The following is a 23,825-nucleotide window of genomic DNA, read 5'->3' on the forward strand; positions in this document are numbered from 1 at the left end:
TTGAAAAAGTTTAAAAAAAAGAAGAGCCCCTGTCCAACTTCGATATTGAATCTCTGATCGAATTGTTGGGGGTCAAGCACTTCAGGGGCGTTTTCATGTCTAATTCTCTACCTTCTGTTGTGAAGAAAAAAGAGTGTGGTGTGGTTAACCTGGACAGTTATGAAAATCCGGGTACACATTGGATATGCTACCTCAAAGCCAACAACAACAACAAAGCATTTGTTTTCGATTCATTCGGAGGCATGCCACCTGCTGGGTTGGTAAAGTATCTCAGTGTTGCCAACCTCTACTACAATGACGAACGCATTCAGGGTTTCAGCGATGTGAACTGTGGCCATCTCTGCGTTTCCATGCTTGTCTTCCTCTCGCAATTAAATAACCCAACAATCGAGGATTTCCAGAAAGCATTGTGGCACCTGAAGCACTATGGGAGTATTCCATCTCACAAGCGAGACTTCGCTTCTGAAACTCGCATTGCATGACGATATCATCTATCCTAAATCTATTGCTCTTCGCGCATTCTACAGCATGTACCTGATACCTAACGTGACGGTACACAACAATACCATGAAAATTGGCAGCAAGAAAATTAGCATCACCCCTGGCCAGTACAACCTGTCTACCTTGCAGGCTCAATTACCAAGAAGTGTATTGCTGTCGCAAAATTCTGTAACTCACAGGGTAGAACTGGTGTCTGCCACGGAAACCGTAGACCTGGGTACCATTGGAGAGCTTTTGGGATTCGAGAACAACACAAAGCTCGAACCTGGCATCAAGCACATCGGTGCTAACATTCCTAAATTTCTAGCCATCGAGACTCTGAATATACATTGCAATGTGGCAGAAGGTATGATCACTAAATCCTCGGACGGCATCCCAGGGAGTCACAAGCAAACAGGTATTATCGCTACGTTCAAACCAAACTCTGAGTTCATGGAGCCAATTATCTACACACCCTCCCCACCGATATACTTTCCTGTATCTCGTAATCGCATAGACAACATAGAATTAGCTATTACCAACGAGAAGGGAGAGGTGGTTGATTTTGCAGGAGCCACGACCACTGCCGTCGTGGAGATTAACATATAATAAATAACCATCATGGAGCAAATCGAAAGTTATGAGTTGCAGTCCTTCCCACCCAATCGTCGCATGTTTGCCAACCTCAACGAAGCAAATCAAGAGATAGAATACGACGTGGACGTCCGGGACGGATTCATTCACCCTCACAGAGCCGATTTGTATATCAAGTTTGATGTTGTGAAGAGAGACAACGGCGAAGCATTCCTTGCCAATGCAAATTTAAGACTCGTGGATAATTTTGTGCCGTACTTATTCTCGCAGGTGGAAGTTAGAAAGCATGGCACCGTCATCGATAGGGTTGACTACCCCGGGATTACCTCTACAGCTGTGGGAACACTGAAACTCTCCAAGACTGATGCAGCATACTACCAGGCAGGTGGATTCGAAGCAGGTACAAAAATCAAAACTCAAAATCACACGGTACTGTTTCCCATGCGCCTGCTTCCAGGCTTTTTCTCCGACTACACAGAAATTATGTGGAAGGGTGGTTTGTGCGTCACTTTTCGCAGAAGCGCAAACGACAACAATGCGCTGATGCATTACAGCACCTTGAGTGCAGACGGTTCAGCAATTCCCAACACACTACCCGATCCTTCCAAGTGCATCATCCAGTCCATGGAGCTGCGCATGCCCGTAGTGGAATACGAAACTAACTACGCTCTCAAGTACAAAGCAGACATTTTGAAGAATCCCCAAGTACCCATCCAATTTTACGGTTACCAGTGCATGCAGAAACCTGCTTCCGGCAACCATTTTGAATTTGACGTGACTACACAGTTTAACAGTATTCGGTATGATATGCCAGAGTTTGTGGTCGTGTTCTTCCAGACGGGGGAGGACAACAACCAAGAAAAAAATTCGAGCCAGTTCGACAATTGCAAGATCAAAAACATCTACCTCAAAAATGGCAGGAACGAGATATTCCCGCGTGAGAACTACAACCTGAACATTGCAAACAACGACTACCTGAAACTGTACGAGGCATACACAGATTACAAGAGAGTGACCTCCGGCAACGTGGACGTGTACTACAACCCCAATGAGTTCATAGCCCGCAGACCCATGTTCGTCATTAACACATCGAAGAGAAAGCAGGTGGTTGTTAACGATCGCACCAACATCAAGATTGTCTGTGAGTTCCACGATGCTCTGCCTGCAAACACACTGTGCAGCGTCATCCTTATTGCAGAGAAAACTTTTGTGTATGATGTCAAGAATGAAAGAGTGACTGAACAGTTTTAAATACAAAAAAAATTGGATAATTCTATAAAAAATTACACTGACCTTAGATCCAAAACATTCTTCACACATAAAAAAAAATCACTATCCTATAGAAATTTGTGGCAATACTGAGTAGTGCCAACTTCTATTTGTAGGTTAGCTTCGCCTGTGAAATATCATGTAGTGAAATTTTTGTGGAGTAGTTTGGCAACACTGCGAGCCCCTCCCACCCTCCAAAAGTAGTAGTGGGGGCATTGAACCTGACATGCATCGTGAAAAGGGGGGGGCTCACACATCATAAAAAATACATCGTAGCCGTTTATGCTGAGGACCCACCCCACCTACAAAAAACCACCCAAATACATCGTAGGCTTTTACGTTGAGGGCCCACCACCTACAAAAATAAGATTGAGCAAAAAACAGGACTAGAACATCGTCAAATGATATAAAATCAACAAAAAACATCAAAATCATCAAAATATGTCACAAGTGAGGTTAAATACCAGGTCCACCTACAAGGGTTGCATAGAAACAACCAGTTCTACACTTTGTAGGTTATTTTAACCCGTAAAAGGCTGTAAAAAAGTTAATAGGTTAAGTTATATTACGTAAGATCATAGCATACCTACAAAGATGAGGCTCCAAAATGAGATTGAGCAAAAAATAGGGCTAGAACATCGTCGAACGCAATAAAATCCATAAAAAAATCATCAAAATATGTCACAACTGAGGTTAAATACTAGGCATACCTACAAGGATTGCGTAGAAACAATACCTTTCAACTACTAATGGTTCACAACTAAAGGAAGACTATATCAATCATCTTCAGACATATCTGTTTTGTCATAATTTCACTGTAAAATCTTTAAGAGTAAAATATTGTTGATCATAGCACATAGGCTCAATTGTTGTGAGGGAATGAAAAACGGGAAAGGACAGAACTAAAGTCAAACTATTTAATGTTCGAACAGAATAATCAAAAGACATAAATAAAATAATATTGAAACATATAGTGTAAAATTCAGACACCAGCCTCAGAATTTATTGTTTTCATGTATGTTCTACTGCTCATTTCATGATCTATCTGCCCATGTGAATTAAATTCAAAAGTGATCTCTCTTATCTCTAACAACTTATCTCCTATTCAATGGAAGTATACAATACTCAAAAACATTTAATATTATGGATTGGATTGGATTGGATTGAGTTGGTGTTTTAAGTCCACTTTATGCACAGTAAGGCTAATTGGAACTGGACCTACAGTTTAACGTGGGATCTGAACCACTATGTGCCTCCACCATTTAATATTATGTTGAAATGATAACTCCCCAGCAGCAATTGAATAAATAATAATATGAAATATTATGGGTTAAAAGACTAGTTGGATTTCATGTATTTGACTAGTATTGTTTGATGGAACATTGATAATATCAAATTGCTTAGTTGGAAACCTACAAGAACTACAAGGATATAATTTGATTTAATTTTAGTGATATAATTACTATAGTACAAATCACAAACCATGAGACCTTCTGTAAACAAAACCACCTGAATGCAGAAAGCATTGCAAACTCATAGAAGTAAAATAATCCACACGAAAATCCAGCGTTGTTACAGGATTCATTATGTAAGGTAAAACAATGGCAAATTTGTAGTATGGGATACGCTGCCGCAAATGACGTCTCACTTTAAACCCAATGCTCTTTCTTTTTTTACTTATTGCTTCACTTTGTATGGTTAACTCTTTGCACCAGTAATCATTTCCCATAAATTTGGCTTCTTTCTTTGAATATATTTTGCTTGCATTTTTTAGACAAAATGATATAACATGGTAATGTATATTTCTAAGGTTTGATATAGATAGGAGTGTATTTGAAATTTGTTTGTACATTTTATGTAAATAAAATATATAATGGGCATAAACAGCCATATACATTGCTGTAAGTCCAAAAGGTAAAAAAAGGTAAAGTGCTCCCCTGTGCATAGCACCACGCCATGAAGGCATATAGGGGGTGTGGGGGTAACGCCCCACACTTTCTTGATCCGGCCGTGAGTGGGGGTGATGTGATCAGCATCACGCCCCTGACCGCCTTTACCCCCCAGGGTTTCCCCCAGGTACCCATGTTATTCGACGCTGGGTGGGCGCAGGGGCCGCTTTCACCGTTAGAAAAGTTCCCGGATTTGAACCGGCCGGGGATTGAACCCGGGACCTTTAGCATGGCAGTCAGACGCGTTACCGACTGAGCCACCGCGGCCACACATTGCTGTAAGTCCAATAAATATATTGATGATGATGATCAAACCAAGACAAAAAGTTCGTAAATTTATTGCGGTTGGAAACTTTGACAAGCATCCTAATAACGATTTTTGTTCCGCCAAATATAGTGCACTTCGTAAAATAACTTGGTGACATGGCAAGGCAAGATAAGTGTGAACATTTTGTAGTAATATAACTTTCAATGAGCTTAGAGATTTGTGTACATAATGATATTTTATAACATTGGTTATTTTCTAAAAATAATCATGTGAACAGCAAGGAAGTAGTGCAACTTAGTAATATTGCCTGACTTAGCCTTAGAAAAATAACATGCCGAGTTCTATGCGTGAGGGAAAGTCTCCGTTTACTCAGAGCTTGTTTTCAAAACACCAGCAAGGACAGCCTTTGAAAAGGGGTGAGAAACAGATTCTACTCAATATTTATGTAACGTTCTGTCAGTAGTATCCTGAGAAACCAGTAAATGAAGTGGTTAAGTTGGTATCCCAGTGCAGTGGTGTGTCAGTGTCTGCAGTTTTAAGGGTTATGAAAGAGAGAATGACCGGGAGAGTAACAATGTATGCGGCTGCATATTCGTCTTGAGAGGCTCTTATATAAAATGAATAGGTGCGGCGAACTATGAGTGTAACAGCAGATGATTGTGGTCATGGATCAGCTGACGCGGAGTGATACATCGAATCGGTGAGGCCGTTTGTTTACAGAAGGTCTCAGGGATGGTGATTTAGACCTTAGCTTCCTTATTTTTCAATATAAATATTATAAAATTTACTGTATTCCAAGGTATTCCAAGTGGATATGTATGAATTTTAATAAAATCTATACAAAGGATTAAATTTAGGTACCTAAATGTTCTTTGATAAATACTACTAGGAATCAACATCTTTGGAATGAGCAAAACGAAATGGAAAGAAGAGGAGAAATGAAATAAACTATACTGGGCAGGTACTGAAGAGAGAAGGAGAAGTGGGGTTTGGAAAAGTAGTCAGAAGTGAGGAAGTGGAAAGGTTAAATGACAGAATAATAAAACTAATATAAATGTAAGAGGAAAAGTAATAGAAATAATTGAAGTGTATGCCCAGTGTGGTATTTAAGAAATTTCCAGTGGGGGAAATTCTACTGACTGTCTAGAGACAGCATGAGATAATGCTTTTAAAAAGTAACCAAATTGCCAATAATTTTTTGTTTCTCCACAAATTCCCCCCCCCCCCAGGAATAAAATTTATCAAGCAGAGAGGGGGACACAAGTATCCAGAAAGGGAGTATTCTCCCTCATCCCCCCTACAAATACTACCCTGTGTATGCCCCAGAAACAGGATTTGCAAGGGAGGAGAAAGATGAATTTGAAGAAGACTTGGAAGAACATGTAGGAAAGGAATGGCAAATTGTGATAGGTGATTTTAATGCATAAGTGGGAGGAGACAGAAAAGGTTATACAGAAATATTTGGAGCAGATGGATGGGGGAGAGAGGAATGAGAAGGAAGGATGTTACTGGATCTTTGTAAGAGAAACAGACTGTCAGTAGGTAATAGCTCCTTTAAGAAGAAATATGACATGAACAAAAGTCTGTAATAGATTATATATTGGTGTTGGAATAATGAACAAAAGTCTGTAATAGATTATATATTGGTAAACAAGGAAGTAAAGAACATAATGAACAACATTAATGTAAAACCAAGTGAGGACTTAGAAAGTGACCACAGACTACTAGTAGGAGATATGAGGTGATGGAAAATAATAGATAGAAGGGAGGAACAAGAGAGAAAGATAAGAGTGTGGAATTGAAGAATAAGATGAAAAAAGATAAATATAAAGAAATATTGCAACTACAGTGTCAAGTGGTGAACCGAAAGGAGTAGAAACAGAATGGATAAGATTTGAAACAGAATTAGTAGAAGCAGCCAAAAAGGTATGTGTGAAAGGGCAAGGAAAGAAAGAAGAAATAAACACCATAGTGGATTGATGGAACTAGAGAGGCAGTGAAAAACAAAAATGATGCATTTAGAAAATTGTTTAAATTTAAATCACAAAATGCATGAAAAGAGTATGTGGAAAAGAAGCAAGAGGCAAGAACAGTAGTAAAGGAGGAAAGAAGAAAGTGGATGGAAGAATGGACCAAAGTGCTAGAAGAAGATGTAGATGGGAACAAGACAGTATTGTGAGAGAAAGAAGAAGAGAAAGAGGAGACAGCTGTAAGCTAAGAGATGAGAGGGAAAACGTTGTAGAAGAGGATGAAGAAATAAGGAGAATGTGGAGAAATCATTTCGAGAAATTGCTGAACATGAAAAAAGGAAATGAACATGAAGAAGTTAAGAAAAAAGAAAACGAAGGTAAAAATGAATCTCACATGGAAAGAAGTGCAGGAAGCACTGAAGATAATGAAAATTAGTAGAGCACCTGGAGTAAATGAAGTGCCAGTGGAAATTATTCTAAGAGCAGGAGTGATTGATGTGAAGTAGCTGTACAGAGTGTTGAAAAACAGTGTGACAAGGGAGAGAAGTGCCAAGAAATTGGTCAAAGGGACTAATAGTTCCCATATTCAAGAAGGGGACAGAAAGGAATGTAAAAAATACAGAGGAATAACATTAATGTGCCACTCAGCAAAGGGGTACAAGAAAATATTAGAAAAGAATAAGGAAGTAACAGAGCTGATCATGCAAGAGGAACAGTAGGAGTTTAGAAGACACAGATCAACAGTAGATCTGATATTCATCATAAGGCAATTACAGGAAAGGGATAGCAGTATGGAAATGATTTGATTATGGCATTCGATAGAGAAAAAGCACATGATAGCATGGACAGAACAAAGATTTGGAAGGCTCTAAGAGAAGAAGGAGTCAAGGAAGAGATAGTGTGCAGAGTGCAGAGCATATACAAGGCCAACCAGAGCTATGTGAAGATGACAGTGGGAAGAACAGAGTGGTTCAGTATAAGTAAAGGACTTAAACAGGGAAGTGCTCTTTCCCCATTGCTCTTCATAATTACAATGGATGCAATGAACAAAGATGTTGGGAAGAAGAAAGGTAAAAAAAAAAAAGGTAAAGTGCTCCCCTGTGCTTAGCACCACGCCATGAAGGCGTATAGGGGGTGTGGGGGTAACGCCCCACACTTTCTTGATCCGGTCGTGAGTGGGGGTGATGTGATCAGCATCACGCCCCTGACCACCTTTACCCCCCAGGGTTTCCCCCAGGTACCCATGTTATTCGACGCTGGGTGGGCACCGGGGCCGCTTCCTACATTAGAGAAGAAAGGAGAGGAAGAAATGAAGGCCATGTAATTCGATGATGACTTAGGGAAGAAGAAGTACAGAGACAGCTTGATAATTGAAATCAGGAAATCAGAAGAGTAGTAATGATATTCAGTGTAGAAAAGAGCAAGGTGCTAATAACAACAAGAAATAGAGCCAGAAATGAACCAAGAATAAAGATGGACATGGAAGAGTTGAGGGTAGCAGAGAGTTTCAAATAGCTAGGAAGCATAATTGAGAGAAGTGGAAGAATAGATGAGGAGGTAAACAGAAGAAGACAAATGGGTGGTGGACTCTATCAGAGTTTTCGAAGATTAATATGGAACAGGGATGTACCTATGAAATTCAAGAAGGTAATATATAACACATACTATGTGTCAATAATTATGTATGGAGCAGAGACTTGGACAATGACAGAGAGAGACAAAAGAAAGATCCAGGCAGTGGAGATGACATTTTTAAGGAGTATATTGGAAAAGACTAGAAAGGATAGAATCAGGAATGAGGAGATGCCCCAGATAGTCTGGATAGTGAAGCTCCAGGACCGAATAGACCAGGCACAGATGAGATGGTTTGGACACGTGAAGAGGATGGATACAGAAAGAGCTTACAATGCACCAGGAAGGGGAATAAGGCCAAGGGGGAGACCAAGATGTTTGTTGAAAGAGCAGACAGCGGAGAGTGTTAGGGGAAGATTACAAGATTGGAACACCGTGGAAAGAGAGGAGTGATGGAAGACCAGGGAAAAATGGAGAGGCTTGACTTCCATTCCAACTCAGCCTGAGGCAGGAAGTTGCGAAGGATGATGATGATGTATATTGTCAAGAAATTTAGAAATTTATTGTAACAGTTAAAATGGATGTACACACATTTTTTAAATGTTTTTGCTTGCTAGAAAATGATGTTTGATTTAAATTTTGAAAACTTTTGCAACAAGCAATGCTTGTTAGGGTGGTTGCAGGGGAACTGTATTCTCTGGTGGCTGTTACCATGTACAAGATTGAAGATGAAATACTTTCTGTTTGTTACATATTGATGTCTGCTCAAATTTGTGTTAAGTTTTTGAAGAATATTTTGGGCTACTTTCTGTTTACATTACAGTTAGTAGCAGGCATTTAAAAAAAATATTGTCATTGATTCAGTTAAATATTTTATTAGTATTTCAAGTTGCCTTGTATTACTTGAAGGATATCTTTCATATCTTTAAAGTTCAAATAATTTTGTTGTCATTAGACTAGAATAGAAGACATGTGAAGCTGCAAGGAAGAAAATTTAAAAATCGTGGCCTCAATTAGTTTATAAATATACTTTCTTTTATTTAAAATAGTGCAGTGTTATTACAATTCATAATTAAGCATTATAAATAGGTAAGAGAAAACTTCCATATGTAGAGTGAAACCATTCTTAATATCAACTTCAAAAAAGATGTAATATATTCATACAAATTAAGTCTACTTTACTTGTAAAAAAAGGAAATTGTTAGCCTCACCATCGTCTAATGGTGAATGTCCAAAATGTGAAGTTCATATTTCTGGATATATTTTAATTTAAAATCTTATAATGGTTGCATTATTTATGGCCTAGAACAAAGGATCTCCAAAATAGTATGTCCAGTTTTGAACTTGTGATTACTGGTCATGCTATTCCTATTAATAAATGCACCTACAAAAATTAAAATAGGAATTGTAGCTTTCCTGGTGACGTGATTCGAACAAGTGTTCTCAGGTTACCAGCCAGGTTAAATTGGAGTTGGCGTCCAACGTTTTGAGGGCATACATTGCTCTCATCTTCAGGGAATGTAAAATTGGAGACCAGTGTGGGTTTATATACATGACTATGATGTTCCGACATTCTAGTCAGTTTTGATGTAGTTTCCCTGTTCACCAGAGTCCCGGTGAAAGACACATTGGAACTTCTAAAAAGCCACTTTCCACCAGCCATAGTTAATCTCATCCCCCCCCTCTCACTTCCACATATTTCCTCTACAACGGGAAATATTATGAGCAAACAGACAGAGTGGCCATGGGTTCGCCATTCCCATCGGCGATCGCGAACTTCTACATGGAACATTTTGAACACGAAGCATTGAAAGACACTCCCAAACAACTTTCCAGTTTCTACAGATGCGTGGATGACACGTTCATCATTTGGCCAATGGACGACCGGCATTACACAGTTTCTTGGACTTCCATAACAAACGGCACTCAAACATCCAGTTCACCATTGAGAAAGAAGAAGATGGCTGCCTCCCATTCCTGGACATCCTAATCTGCCGCAAACCAGATGGCACCCTCGAACATAGTGTGTACAGAAAACCCACCCATACTGGGTAACTAAATGCCAATAGCTTCCACCACAAAGCACAACACCTCACCATTCTGAACACACTAGCCCACAGAACAGTAACTGTTTCTGACCAGGAGAATCTACAATCAGAATTCACTCACCTCAGAACGAGTCTACAGCAGAATGGATACCACATCAGAGATATCAAGAGAGCCATCAACAAGGCAGTTTCATCTCAGCAGAGAACAGGCACGGACAACAGTGTGGCCCTTACAAGGGCAGATTCCTCACAGTCCAGAGAAGCCGAACATGAGGATGAGGCCCATACAAGGGCCGATACTGCACCACACACTCTATCTACCAGTAACAACACAGGACAGGAACACCCAGCTGTAACAGTTTTACCATTCGTCGGACACATCTCCGGGAAGTTAAGCAGAATTCTAGCCAGGCACGGGGTGAAGACCATTCACACGCCACCTCTGAAAACCAAGGCCCTACTCCGTTCAGTCAAAGATGACCTGGAACTAATACCGTGTGAGTGTGGGACACCACACATAGACCAAACAGGATGCACCATTGAGCAGCAATGGAATGAACATCAACGTAATATCCGTTTATTCCAACCAGAAAAGTCAGGACTCACGGAACACAGTATCACCGGGACACAGGATTTTATTTGATGACACCAATATAATAGCCAAATGTGCCAGTTACTGGAACCTACGGGTAAAGGAAGCCATAGCCATTTCATGGGAAAGCACCAACCTCAACAGGGACGTGGGACTCCAGCTCAGTGATGCCTGGAACCCACTCCTCCATAAAAACAAGACACCACCCAAAGAAAACACCAAGATCCAGAGCGAACCAATAGGAATACAGATCCAAACTCTGCCACATCATAGTCATATATATAAACACACACTGGTCTGCAATTTTACATTAACTGAAGATGAGAGCTATGTATGCCCTCAAAACATTGGAAGCCAACTCCAATTTAACCTGGCTGGTAACCCGAGAACACCTGTTCGAACCTACAAAAATGAATTGACTGGTTTATTGTGTTGTAAATTTAGACTTAAAAATTACATTGCTTATAATTTCCTATATAAAAAAAGATACTACTATTCTCAGTTGATTTTCTAGTACTAAACTAAATACACTAACCCCATTCCATAAGTAATTTATCTGAAGCATTTCTGCAAAAGAAAATTGAAAATTTTAATTTGTAAACTTTACATTTTCAGCGACCAATGTCAGCATGTGCATCAATGAACATGGACATGAGAGCTATGTCTAGACCACCACATTATCAGTGCTCTGCTGCTAGACAGAGAGAAACCAATACAAACAATATCACCAATTACTCCCAGTCTCAGATCCCACTTCAGGTAAGTGTAAGTTAATAACCCTATGAAATCTGTACTTTCTGACAACAAACAGCTGTGACCAGAATTTCACCATGATATAGGGGTGCTTTAAAATCTTTTTATTACTAAAGAGAAAGTATTCAAGTTTTGTTAAAGATCATTCCTTGCCCCAAAATTGTTTTTAGGTTTGTTTCATATTATTAAAATGTTTATAGTAGCTTTTTGACAAATTACCCTTATTTGATTCTTGGGCATGTGTGCTATTAATATCTTTTAAAATATGACCTACATTGACACTGGACTTCCCTTTGATAGCAAAGATAATAAAAATTCTTTGATACAATCCTCTGTCTTTCCTTTAGGGCTAATTTCTAGTTCAAAGTGATATTTGTAGCTCAACTGAGTTTTTTGTGTATCAATGGGAGTTACCAAACAGCAGAATTAAGCTACATATGTTGGTTCATTCTTGATTGTACATAAAGGAAGAGTTTGAACAATCCATATCCTTCCTATTTATTTAGTAATCATTTTGCATTATAAGTAAATCAACGTTTGATAAAGTACTGCTTTGTTTGATAGGATTTTCAAAACTTTACTAATTGATTATAGGTTATAGAGCTTGTGGCAAAAATCAGGAAAAATGTATTTTTAATTACTTTAATAATAATAAATTCATAATCATGTTTACCTATAGCTATAGCAGTATATCAGTCTCAGTAACTCTCGTTTTAGTTCTAAAAAAAATCAAAGTTAAAATAAATTAATTGTTCATTGTGCTAGAAGATTTACCAGGTTATAGGTAAAAATATGAACTTTGTGACAACCCCACATAACAACAGGCTTCAATCTTTATACTATATTAACAGATGCGTTTTAATTATGACTGTTATTGTTCACTAGGTGTTCACTATAAAATTATATTTATAAGTTCATATTTCCTGCAAAAATAGAAGAAGTTATAACTATTCTCTGTTGTTCGTGTGTTAAATATGTTATGCAACTTCATTCAAGTGACTATTAAGGACCATTTCTGTAACAGGATTCTCTGTCACAATTGAAAGTTCTATTATATTTACTTGTCTTGTTTAGAGTCCGCTGCCAGTTTTTACATCAATAAGGAATGATCTGAGTCATCTACCAAGACCCTCGCCTTATCCAGGATTGGAAGAAGCTTCAACAGCCACAACAAATAATCTCACCAGTGATTCTCAACAACAAGTGAGTGAAATTTAACGTACAGTGATTAATTTGCTACAAGAACCTGAAAATTACAAATAACACAAAGATTATACATTTTATTTAGAACATACACATAGCTTGATTCAAGATAAACTTGTCCATATAATAGAACTACTGTGAAATTATCCACTCCCCAGGCAGTGTTGAACTTGATGCTGTATATTTTCAATGAGAACATGGTCAACTACTATGTAACTCATTCCTCTGCATTAACCTTACACAATAAGCAAAATTCGATAAGAAATCTGTATACCACTAATTAAGCATTTCAATCTGCACAGCACAGAAGTCAATGATAATGTAGCAAGTGCGAACTGCAGCCAATGGAACAGCAGAAGTGGTAGTAATTGGGAGGGAAGGGGCTATAAATTTTGGGTCTATCTTTTGTTTTGGGCCCTGCCAGTATTATTATTGTTATTATTATTATCATCATCATCATCATCGTCATCATTATCATTATTGTTATTACTATATTTATTATTATTATTATTAACAGATTTGTTACCTTGGTACTACTTCACTTCCACTAATTGCATGCTCTGTATTAATACAATGTGTAAATTTTAGAATATAGATACATCTGATAAAAAAATATTCGTTAACTTTTGGTGAAAAAATACACTTAGATTTAACAAGAGAACACTCACTTAAAACTGTGTCCTTCTGGCTTTCTTAGCAGAAAACTGATGATTGAGAGACTTGAAGTAAATTTCTTGCACGACACCAGCATTCGCTGTTAAAAATACCAAACTAGAAACAGAAAGTCTGCTATCCAACACTACATTTCTGAGGTCAGTTTTGATTCTATTTAGAACACTGAACGACTGATCTTCACTGGCATGTGATGGTAAAATATTCACAAAACTTCTCATAGCAATGTCAAGTTTTGCAAAAAGCACTGTTGAAAAATTAAATAAACAAGTAAGTATTAAATAGTCATCAGACGAATTCACTTCACACTTTGCTTCTTGAAAAAGCACACATTCTTCAATTAGATGATGTGTAACATCCCCCTGATATTTTTCCCCAAATTTTTGAGCATTTTTATTATATCTTCCGAAAAAAGAACAGTATATTGAGGAAACCAGAAAGAGTCTGAGTTCCAATTATGCAACTAGTTTGTCAACTTTCACTAGAAATGTCCGATTATACATCATATCTACATCAGCATCTCATTTTTGTGTGGTTCCCCAGACTTGCGGCCATAGGCTATAGCCTAGAATAGCCTGGTGGCAAAATCTCTCAGCTAATAACATGGCAGGTCATTATCACTGTGCTACATTACTACTCACTGTTAAGGCCACCCATTGTTACTCACCATCAGCTGATTTTATTTCCTTTCCTGTTTTTACCACATGTTTCATATTCAGACATTTCCAAAGAGTTGAGATATTTGCATATTCCAGGGTCTTGCAGTGAAAGAATCTCAATGTATTAATTTTCTTCACTGCTACCCTATTTTGTTCATATTTTTGCAAATCTAACCCTTTAGAAAATCATTGATTTACCTTATTTGCTAAATTACTCATTAGCAAGTTTCTGAATTTCTGTAATCACAATGATGTACGAAGTAAAAATTTACATGACTTAAAAATAATCCATTTAAAATAAAGCACCTGCAAAAACATATGAGTACAATCTGAAGCAGCACTTTCAATAATATTATATTGTGATCATTATTTTTAACTTTAATATTTTGTTTATTATCATATAATATCCGCATTATACATAACAATACTAATCTAATTTGTTTCTCTAGTACTAAATACGATAACCACATTCCCTTAACAATTTATCTGAAATATTACTATTAGTAATTGAAAATTTTAATGCATGTAACTTATTTTTTTCAGCGACCAATGTCAGCATGTGCATCAATGAGCATAGACATGAGGGGTATGGGTAGACCACCACCTTATCAGAGCTGTGCTGCTGGACAGAGAGAAACCAATACAAACAATCTCACCAATTACTCCCAGTCTCAGGTTCCACTTCAGGTAAGTGAAAGTAGACCTAAAAGAATCTGAACTTTCTGACAACAAGCAGCTATTGCCAGAATTTCTAGATGCTATAATGGTGCTTTAAAATCTCTTTATAACTAAAGAGAAAGTATTCAAATTTTGTTAAAGATCTTTCTTAGTCCAAAAATGTTTTTAGGTTAGTTTCATATTATCAAAATGTTAATAGTAGCTATTTGAGAAATTACCCTTATTTGATTCTTGGGGATGTGTACTATTAATATCTTTTAAAATATGACCTACATTGACCCTGGACTTCCCTTTCATAGCAAACCAAGTTGGACTGATTTAAATTTGCGATTTAGATCACTTTAAATAAAAAATATATAGATTAATGTATATAAGGATTTTGTAGATGTCAGAATCACTTTTGGTGAAAGTACATTAACCTTGTAATCATTTAATTGTGTTTATTAGGCTCTAGCAAAGGAAAAGAATGGAAACAAAATATGTGTAATGATGGGATGAAGCTCATATGAAAGGAAATGTAATATATAAATTGCAAACACACATAAATTTATCTTGATTTAAAATTCAATAATTTTTATAGGCAAAAAGTAAACATTTTGTGTAGAAAAATATACAAAATACTAATCATGTTAAACCGTAAATACTGTCATTATTATTAAACTGTAAATAAACATGGCAGCTGATATTTTGCAAACTATCATTAAAACAATTGCCAAAATACAACTACAAAGACCATAAAATATATATATATTAAATTTCAATTATAGAATACATCCAGAATGTATTATTTTCCCTGTAAAAATAAGTTACAGAAATTACTATAGTTTCATTAACTCACTCAACAAACATTGCTGTAATAGGTTCACATGTACAGTATCAGTTACAGAAAAGTATATATTTGCATATAATTTTTATTTGCTTTAATCAAACTGTTCAAATATTTTACAGGGCCATTTACTAGAAAAGCTTTTCTACAAAAAAAAATCTATATGTATGGTCCCAAAAACCATTCAAGCAATTTTAAGCATGTTTTTTTTTAAAAAAATAAAAAATCGATTTATATAAATAAAATTCCGATTTAAATAAAAAATCATCAAAAAATATTTGTTTAATAGAAGTCATGATTTTTATACACCCTGTAGCAAACAAAACAAAAATTCTTCGATGTAATCCTCTGTCTTTCCTTTAGGGCTAATATCTAGTTGAAAGTGATATTTGCAGCTCAACTGAGTTTTTTGTGTATCATTGGGAGTTACCAAATAGCAGAATTGAGCTACATATGTTGGTTCATTCTTAATTGTGCATAAAGGGGGAGTTTGAAGAATTCATATCCTTCCTATTTATTTGGTAATCATTTTGCATTATAGCAAATCAACGTTTGATAAAGTACTTCATTGTTTGAAAGGATTTTGAAAACTTTACTAATTTATTTTGGGCATTTCAAGTAGTCATATACTGGCTATGAAATGTTTCAATTGTTTAATATCTGTTGTTAATATAATTAACATAAATCAACAAAATATTTGTTCATCCCATTAAACTTTAAATATACACGTCACTATGACCTATTTTTCTTTTGTTTAAGTACATATAAACTTTATAGAGACATAATACTTGATTTAGGAGGAAGGCAAATTAGGTAAATATTCCACTAAAAATTATTTTAAGAAATCTCAGATATTGATAAATTTTGATAGTTGCATATGTGTGCTATGGAGAATTTACATATTTTTTTATAAATACATAACATATTTATAATTTAGATAGTATAGTTCTGACAGAGTTTTGAATTTTTTTTCCTGGATGAAATTAACTGACAAGTTCGGCCAATCATTATCACATTGTGTGGTAAAAGACTAAATTAAGTGTAAGAACATAGTATTATTTTCCATTGAGTTATGCAAGCAAGAATAACTTTGCTCTTTGAAATTTTTCTGAACATTACCATGAACTTCTGGAAAGAAAAAGGAAGGTCGGCAGCCTCCCTGGAAAATGAATGAAACTTTTAAAATTATATATAGCACATGTATAATATTATTTCATTCACAGTAGTTTATGTTAAATTTTAGAAATGCCTTTTCAGCAGTAGCGATTAGGGGGTGTAAGGGGGCTGTTGCTCTCCTACTGTTATGCCACCTTTCACACTGTGTCTAAAAAGTTCACTGAATGGTTCCATATGACAACGGCAACAGGAGCCAGGTGAGAATGCATTCACATGGCTCTCCAGGGACATGCCAAGAAGCTCCACCTAGCATTTAGTACATGTGGCAATTAGGGTAAACCCACTGTGTGCAGTTGAACGTAGTCAGTGTGAGAGGTAGTGTCAGAATGCAATGAATCGATGAGTGGACATCAAGTTCTACTATAAGCTTTAAAAATGGCAATGGAGAAACACGAAATGTTGGTGCTAGTGTACGAGACGGTAGCAGTGAGCTGAAAATGTGTTTATGACTGATGGGAAGGAATGGCTTAATGGGAAGGAAATGACTCAGGATGAGCCATGTTCAGGTCGGCTGTCAACAAGCAGAACCCCGGACATGATCAAGTGAGTGTGACACATGCTGGCTAGAGATAGGTGACTAACTCCATGACTGATGGTGGAGGCCTTTGCTGACAGTTTCCGGAAGCTTTATGAGCATTGCCAAAAGTGTGTTGTGGGGGATGGTGGTTATTTTGAATGCAAATAAAAGTTGATTGAATCTTTTGTGTTCTTTGTTTTCTGATATCATTCAATAAACTTTTTAGACACAGGGTGTATGGTCTCTTAATGCTAAGCCTTGTCTAAAAACAAAAATAAGTTGTGCTTACCCCATCCGCCTCTCAGTTTTGGCACCTAGTCACTGCTGCTGTCTGTTATATATTTTATATTATTACAAATCCCTCCTTTATTCTCTTTTTTTTCCTACTGCCTATTAAATTTGCATTGCATTTTATGTTTTATCTTATTTTACCACACAAAATGTTAATTCATGTGTACATCAACAACCACTAATGAATACATGTATACCCTGTCCCAGTTAACTGTAGAGCAGGTGAACGAGAACAAGTCTCTGCACAAGTAGTGACACGAGATGGCTCCACCAATGAACAGAGAGAGGAACGGGATTGCATAATGGGCAACTGGAGTTACCCACTTTCCCTGATTTGCTCTGGCAGCATTGCCAACTTTTGAAAACGATAATACTGCAAGCACATGGCAAACTGACCACATTATTGTCTCAAGGCCCATTTGCTTGGTTTAAGAATTTCTTATGGAAATATTTAACCCCCCCTCCCCTCTTCACACACACACACCTGTTTTACAAGATTGAATATATATACGAGGTGTGGCTAGAAAAAAATCGGATTGATGTTGCTGTTGACAAAAGGCAAGCACGTCAAGGTCAAGCTGTGCATGAGTGTATAACGTGATATTCTGCCTATCGACTGTGTGATTTCCCAGGGTGCATGGTGCTCAGTTCCGCTGTAGCTTGTCGACAAAGTGAACCATATATCTGTGCTCCATCGGAAAAATGTTAAGTGTGAAAGTGGAACAGCGTATCAATGTGAAGTTTCTTTTGAAACTCGGAAAATCCACCACAGAAACTTATGGTTTGTTGAAGGAAGTATACGGAGATGAGTGTTTATCATGCACGCAAGTGTTTGAGTGGTTTCAAAGGTTTAAAGAGGGACGAGAAGTGTTTGGTGATGACTCGCATCCTGGACAGCCTTGCACGTCGAAAACGGAATCAAACATTGCCAATGTCAGTGAATTGATTCGAGAGGATCGTCGCTTGAGTATTCAAGCTATTGCAAACGACCAACATTATTACATTAAGGTGCTGATGAACCTTTGTGAGCGAGTAAGAAGATGTCGACCTGATTTGTGGAAAAGCAAGTCATGGATTCTTCATCAGGACAATGCTCCTGTCCATACGGCATTGTTAGTCAAGGCTGTTTTGGCCAAGCATGGGATCTCAGTGTTAGAACATCCACCCTATTTGCTGGATATCACTCCGTGCGACATTTTATTATTCCCAAAGGTCATATCAGCACTGAAAAAAAACACATTTACGACCATAGAACCTGTGAAAACAAAAGCGACGGAATTCATGAACACAGTTACAGAAAATGATTTCCAGCACTGCTTCCAGAAATGAAAGATTTGTATAGATCGGTGTATCGATAGTCCAGGAGAGTACTTTGAAAGGGATAATGTCCGTATTGTACAAAATTACCAATAAAAGATTTTGTAGCAACAGTCCGGTTTTTTTTCTAGCCACACCTCATATTTTAGCATTAAATTAATGACTTGTACACCATTATATGCAAGTTAATCTCAAAGGAAACGTGATATATAGTAAAAAATGTTGACAAACTGCATCCTAATAACGTAATCGACTAGTAGTGTATTTTAGATGCGAAGAATCGAAGTTCAGATCACCTAAATATCCTCGAATTGGGTAATTTGTGACTGTAATCACTTGACTTAAAATTTCTAATTTGCCACGTATTGTCCTTATATAATGAATGAGGCACATTTGCAAACAATGGTATCTGAACAAAATTCTAAATTTACAAGAAATTAGCACTCAGAGTGAAATGGCAAATATAAATTCCTTTACGGTGGATCGTCTGGCATGAAGAAGTAAACTGTCCTTGCGGCCCCAGTTTTAGCACCAAACACAGCTGCTGCTGCCTCTGTAAACAATAACACTAAAGGAAAAATCTCGACTTACCAAACATTAGCAATCAAAGCTGATACAGTTCTCTTGTTCGGAAAAATTAGATTCAGGTTTAGAATCATATAATGAAGTCTTTGACACAGACTTATTCACTTTTGCTGTTGGTTTATATAGTTCATGCGGGCCTGCCCAATGTGTAGAGGTTACATTGTCACCTTGTAATCAAGGAGTCCCGGTTTCGATTCCCAGTGGAGGTGCGTGGCACATTGGTTCGTTTCCCACTTTAAACTGTTCGTCCAGTCCTGATTAGTCATACTGTGTATAAAATAAACTTAAAACAACAAATCAAACAAAGTTCACGCATGTACAATCACTGTTGATGCACCAAGTTACAAGTATACACCAATTAATGGTCGATGTGGAAAAGAGCTTCTTGTCCTTCAATGTTATCAGAATTGTTTCACTGAAATCACTTTCAAAGTCAACATTTGTATGTAGGAGGAATAAAACAGCAAGTGTAAATTTTGACAAGCCGTACATTTAGCGTATGGATGGTGTGAACTCTGCACTGTACATGGCATGACATTTCCGTACACTTACGGTCAGGACCATACAGTTGGCAATGCTGCACTTTGCATATTGCCCACTCAGTTTCCCTTCTCCTTCTCTGCCGCTATGCATGGCACTGCTCCACAGTTAGTTAGGACAGTTTATAGTTATTATTGTAATGTTTAACAACGAATAAACATATTGATATTGGCTAACCTACACACCTTCTGTTCATGAGGCAACCTTTACATATCACACATATGATCCAAAACATCACATGTCTAGCTAATTGTCTTCACTCCAGATGAAATCACTCACACCTGTTTTCGGTCAAATGTGAATGTGAACTTTTCATCACATCCTCTATCAACCACAAAAGTGCATGATATAATTCATCTGCACTATAGTGCAAATCAAAATATCACATTCTATATTCCACTATAAAACAGAAAGTTACATGTAACATGTTAAAAATGAAAAATATAACTTTCATTTCTACCCTAGAAATAATATTAAAATATCAGCATGAAAGAGGGCATGAAGACAATGTATATATTTATTTAAACTTTTTGAAACGACCTAGTAAAAAGTGTAATTAATATAGACATGAAACATGCTTACATATCCACACAGTAGCGCAGGAATGTTTTTCATTTGGAGGGGTACAAAATTCGAGCTCCACGTACACATGCACGCATGTATATTTTATATATATGAGGGGAGGTATGTATGTTTAGGGGAGCATCGGAAATGCAATTTTAGAACAGCATGCATAGGTTTCTTGTTTTATAATGCAAAATTTGTATAAATTATTTTTTATTTAGTCTACATATTTATTTAGAGTTTTATGGTTATTTTAAAGATATGTTTTTCAAACTTGTTGTAAATGTTCTGATTCTCGCCTCGATGTTTTTCAAACTTGTTGTATATGTTCTCATTCTCACCTCAGTCTTGACTCAAACATTTGTCAAAGTTTATTCTAGGTCCAGTTTATGTTCAGATAGGCTAATCAGGACAAGATTTAAGTTTAAACTGAATTACGAACCACTGTGCATGTGCCTCTTGCCGGATCGATCCAAAGACCGCTTGAGGGGCGAGGAGCCCTTTATCTCACCTGAACTCATGAAATATATGGTATAAGCAATGTATGCATTATGTCACCGAACAAAGTCTTGCAACGTTAAAGCAAACCATTTTTGTTGAAACGTTTTTTTGCTTGATGCTTCATTTCGATGCTGTGAACCATTGACATGAAGAATTTTATCCCGAATATATGAAAGCAGGCAGCTCAGGCTTACAACTCTAGCTGACTGATTAACTTTGCAATTACGATAAACAAAATATATGATTTATCTGTCAATAATCAGGTAGATATCCGTTTTATGTATAACTCAGACATACATCAATTATGTATGTCAGTTATGTAAATTCGAGGCGAAATCAAGAATCCGAAATTTGTATCGGTATCATATTTATTTTCAACATAATCTCTGTAGATAGGTTTAACTATACTTTTCCGAACATCCCCTGACAAAGTTAAGAAAAAAAATATTGGTGAGCACTCTCATAAAAACTGACTGGTTAGCTGGTGAAAACTAAATATGACATACTTCGATGGGAGTATTTCTGTCTGTCGTTTCATTCTATTGCCTTTCATTATTCCAAGTTCAGTGTAGGATCATAGAAATATCTGCAAATTATTTATTTTTTAAAATTACATGGCGTTTCCAGTGCCTTATTTATGTGCAAAATGAGGAAGATATGAATTGAAGAAGAATTAAAAATCCACAATTACTTTGTTATTAAATAGTTAGTTATTTCTTGTGGATTTATAGAAGTTAGAAAACAAAATGTCATGGTCTCTCTGCCGTTCTTGGTGTCTGCGATGCGTCAGTCGCATTTTATTTTCTCAATTATTCATAGGTGCAGCCTAACTACTTTCTGCCATCAGGGAATTGAATTAAGATGCAAGAACAGTCACTTATTTCCCTGACAAGAACAGTCACTTATTTCTCTGACAAGAACAGTCACTTATTTCTCTGACATATCACCGTAATCGTGCAGAATATCATCGATGAACACATCCCTAAATTGTCAGAGTTAGGCAGAAGTATATTTAGTTGTTCACTCTTGATCGTTGAATACTTGGATGACTTGGTAACATATTTTACAGTATGTTAAGATTTTACACTGATTTACTACTCTTTTTCTGTTAAAAATGAGCAGACAACAAGTTTTCTCATTTACTCATTGCAATGTTAAATTTAGTTCCTGAAACTTATTGTACCAAAAATTAATATTCAAACTTTACCGTGTACTTTCGATAAAATGTAAAGTAATATTTATAGTGGAAATGAAAATATATAATTTTTCTAAAAATTCCATTTGAGAAATTCGAAAGTGAAGCTTATACTTATATATATCTTATCTTCCAATACAGTATCACTTTAGAATTATGTACCCCCATACACAGAGAAGCTGAAGTTTTTTAATTTCCTAAAACCAAACTTTATCATAATCAACCATTTTACAATCATTTTCATGCCCTAGAAAAGTTTTCCCAGAGTGCAGATCAAGTGAACTAACTGGTACGAGTACAATAGGTTTACAGTGGTTTTAATTCTTTTGGAAAGGAAGATAATGTTTGTAAACAAAATACAAACATTATTTTTTGTTTAACTACTAAAAAAACATTTCTTTGAACAGCAGTATGTTGCTCCTGTCAGATTACGTGAGGGAGAGGGGTACAAGGAGTACAGTTTGAATCAGGGATTTAGGGGTACTGGACACCCTTAAAAAATTTAGGGGGTACATTGGACCCCTGTACCCCCCCCCCTTCCCTCAGTTCCTGCACCACTGTATCCACATAACTGTTTATTTAAATTTATTAGGTTCACTGAGCACTGTCACCACCCACTTCAAGTTCAAATGTGGAGAGGGATAGTAGTTACCGAAATTAATAAAATAACATAAACATGTTCATGGATATGTAAGCTTTTTTCATGTGTATGTTAATAGCTTACCACTCCTGAAGTCCTGTAACATGAAAATATATAAGTTAAAGTAGTATTCATAGATTTGGAATATCATATTATTTATCTGTTGTGAAATTACATCTAGTCAAATAATATTACAAATTTATACTTCACCTCATTTTAATTCTAAATTGACATCTATAGCACAATTTACAATAAAACCATGAGAAACTCAACTACTTCTTTTTATGTAAGGCACTAGAGTGAATATTCATTTTATGTATGTGAATTTGAATGTCAAATCACAGTATAATTCGGTTTCACAATAACTTTTCATTACTGCATTATTACAGACAAAAGTTTTAATGTAGTGTTTATACAGAATATTAGTTCATTAATGTGTGGTTTAAAAAGAAACTGTTCTGATACAGCTAATCTTCTTGAGTTTTAGCCCAAAAAACATAAATCTTAGAGAGTCCCCCTGTTGCTGATCTGGAAGCCTGGAACAGTCTCGATTTGTGTAAGTTGCACTGTTCTTCAGTGAAAGTCAATGTACTTGTTTAGGTTCATCCAGCAACAGCACCTACAGCTCATCAAGGAAGGCAAAATTTGAGACCGTTCCCATGGTTAGAAAACATAGTTACCATATTTGGTTCCCTTCATGTCTCCTTCCAAAGCAATCCACCACAGCCGATGGCAGACCTAATGCAGGTTAGTGAATGATATTCCACCACTTTTCTTTCAATTGGGTAATTCAATGATGTAACCAATCTTAATACACTGGAACACAAATCCTTCCTGCTAGTTATATTGTTATTGAACATTCATCGGACGAACTACATAATAATAAGTCTTTAGAAAGTAATTATTTTGAATTTATTTAGCTCAAAATATAAATTCATTAGTGTTTACATTACATTAAAAAGGACC

General features: G+C 36.6%; 2 protein-coding genes across 2 annotated transcripts in view; both read left to right on the top strand.

The window, feature by feature from the left end:
* Nucleotides 1-6,540, top strand: part of LOC146005499 (uncharacterized) — a 102,611-nt gene extending 96,071 nt beyond the window's left edge. The window contains exons 21-22 of the mRNA XM_083144744.1: nucleotides 5,989-6,094; nucleotides 6,410-6,540. Coding sequence (XP_083000870.1) covers nucleotides 5,989-6,094; nucleotides 6,410-6,540 — 237 coding nt within the window. The remainder of the gene's footprint in view (nucleotides 1-5,988; nucleotides 6,095-6,409) is intronic.
* Nucleotides 6,541-11,387: 4,847 nt separating this feature from the next.
* LOC146005500 (uncharacterized) overlaps nucleotides 11,388-23,825 on the top strand; it is a 37,864-nt gene continuing 25,426 nt past the window's right edge. Inside the window, exons 1-3 of the mRNA XM_083144745.1 lie at nucleotides 11,388-11,501; nucleotides 12,570-12,698; nucleotides 14,573-14,716. Of these exons, the coding sequence (XP_083000871.1) occupies nucleotides 11,388-11,501; nucleotides 12,570-12,698; nucleotides 14,573-14,716 (387 nt within the window). The remainder of the gene's footprint in view (nucleotides 11,502-12,569; nucleotides 12,699-14,572; nucleotides 14,717-23,825) is intronic.

The sequence above is a fragment of the Lepisma saccharinum genome, chromosome 23 (assembly GCF_977018435.1).
Source record: "Lepisma saccharinum chromosome 23, izLepSacc3.1, whole genome shotgun sequence".
In the NCBI taxonomy this organism is placed as follows: domain Eukaryota; kingdom Metazoa; phylum Arthropoda; class Insecta; order Zygentoma; family Lepismatidae; genus Lepisma; species Lepisma saccharinum.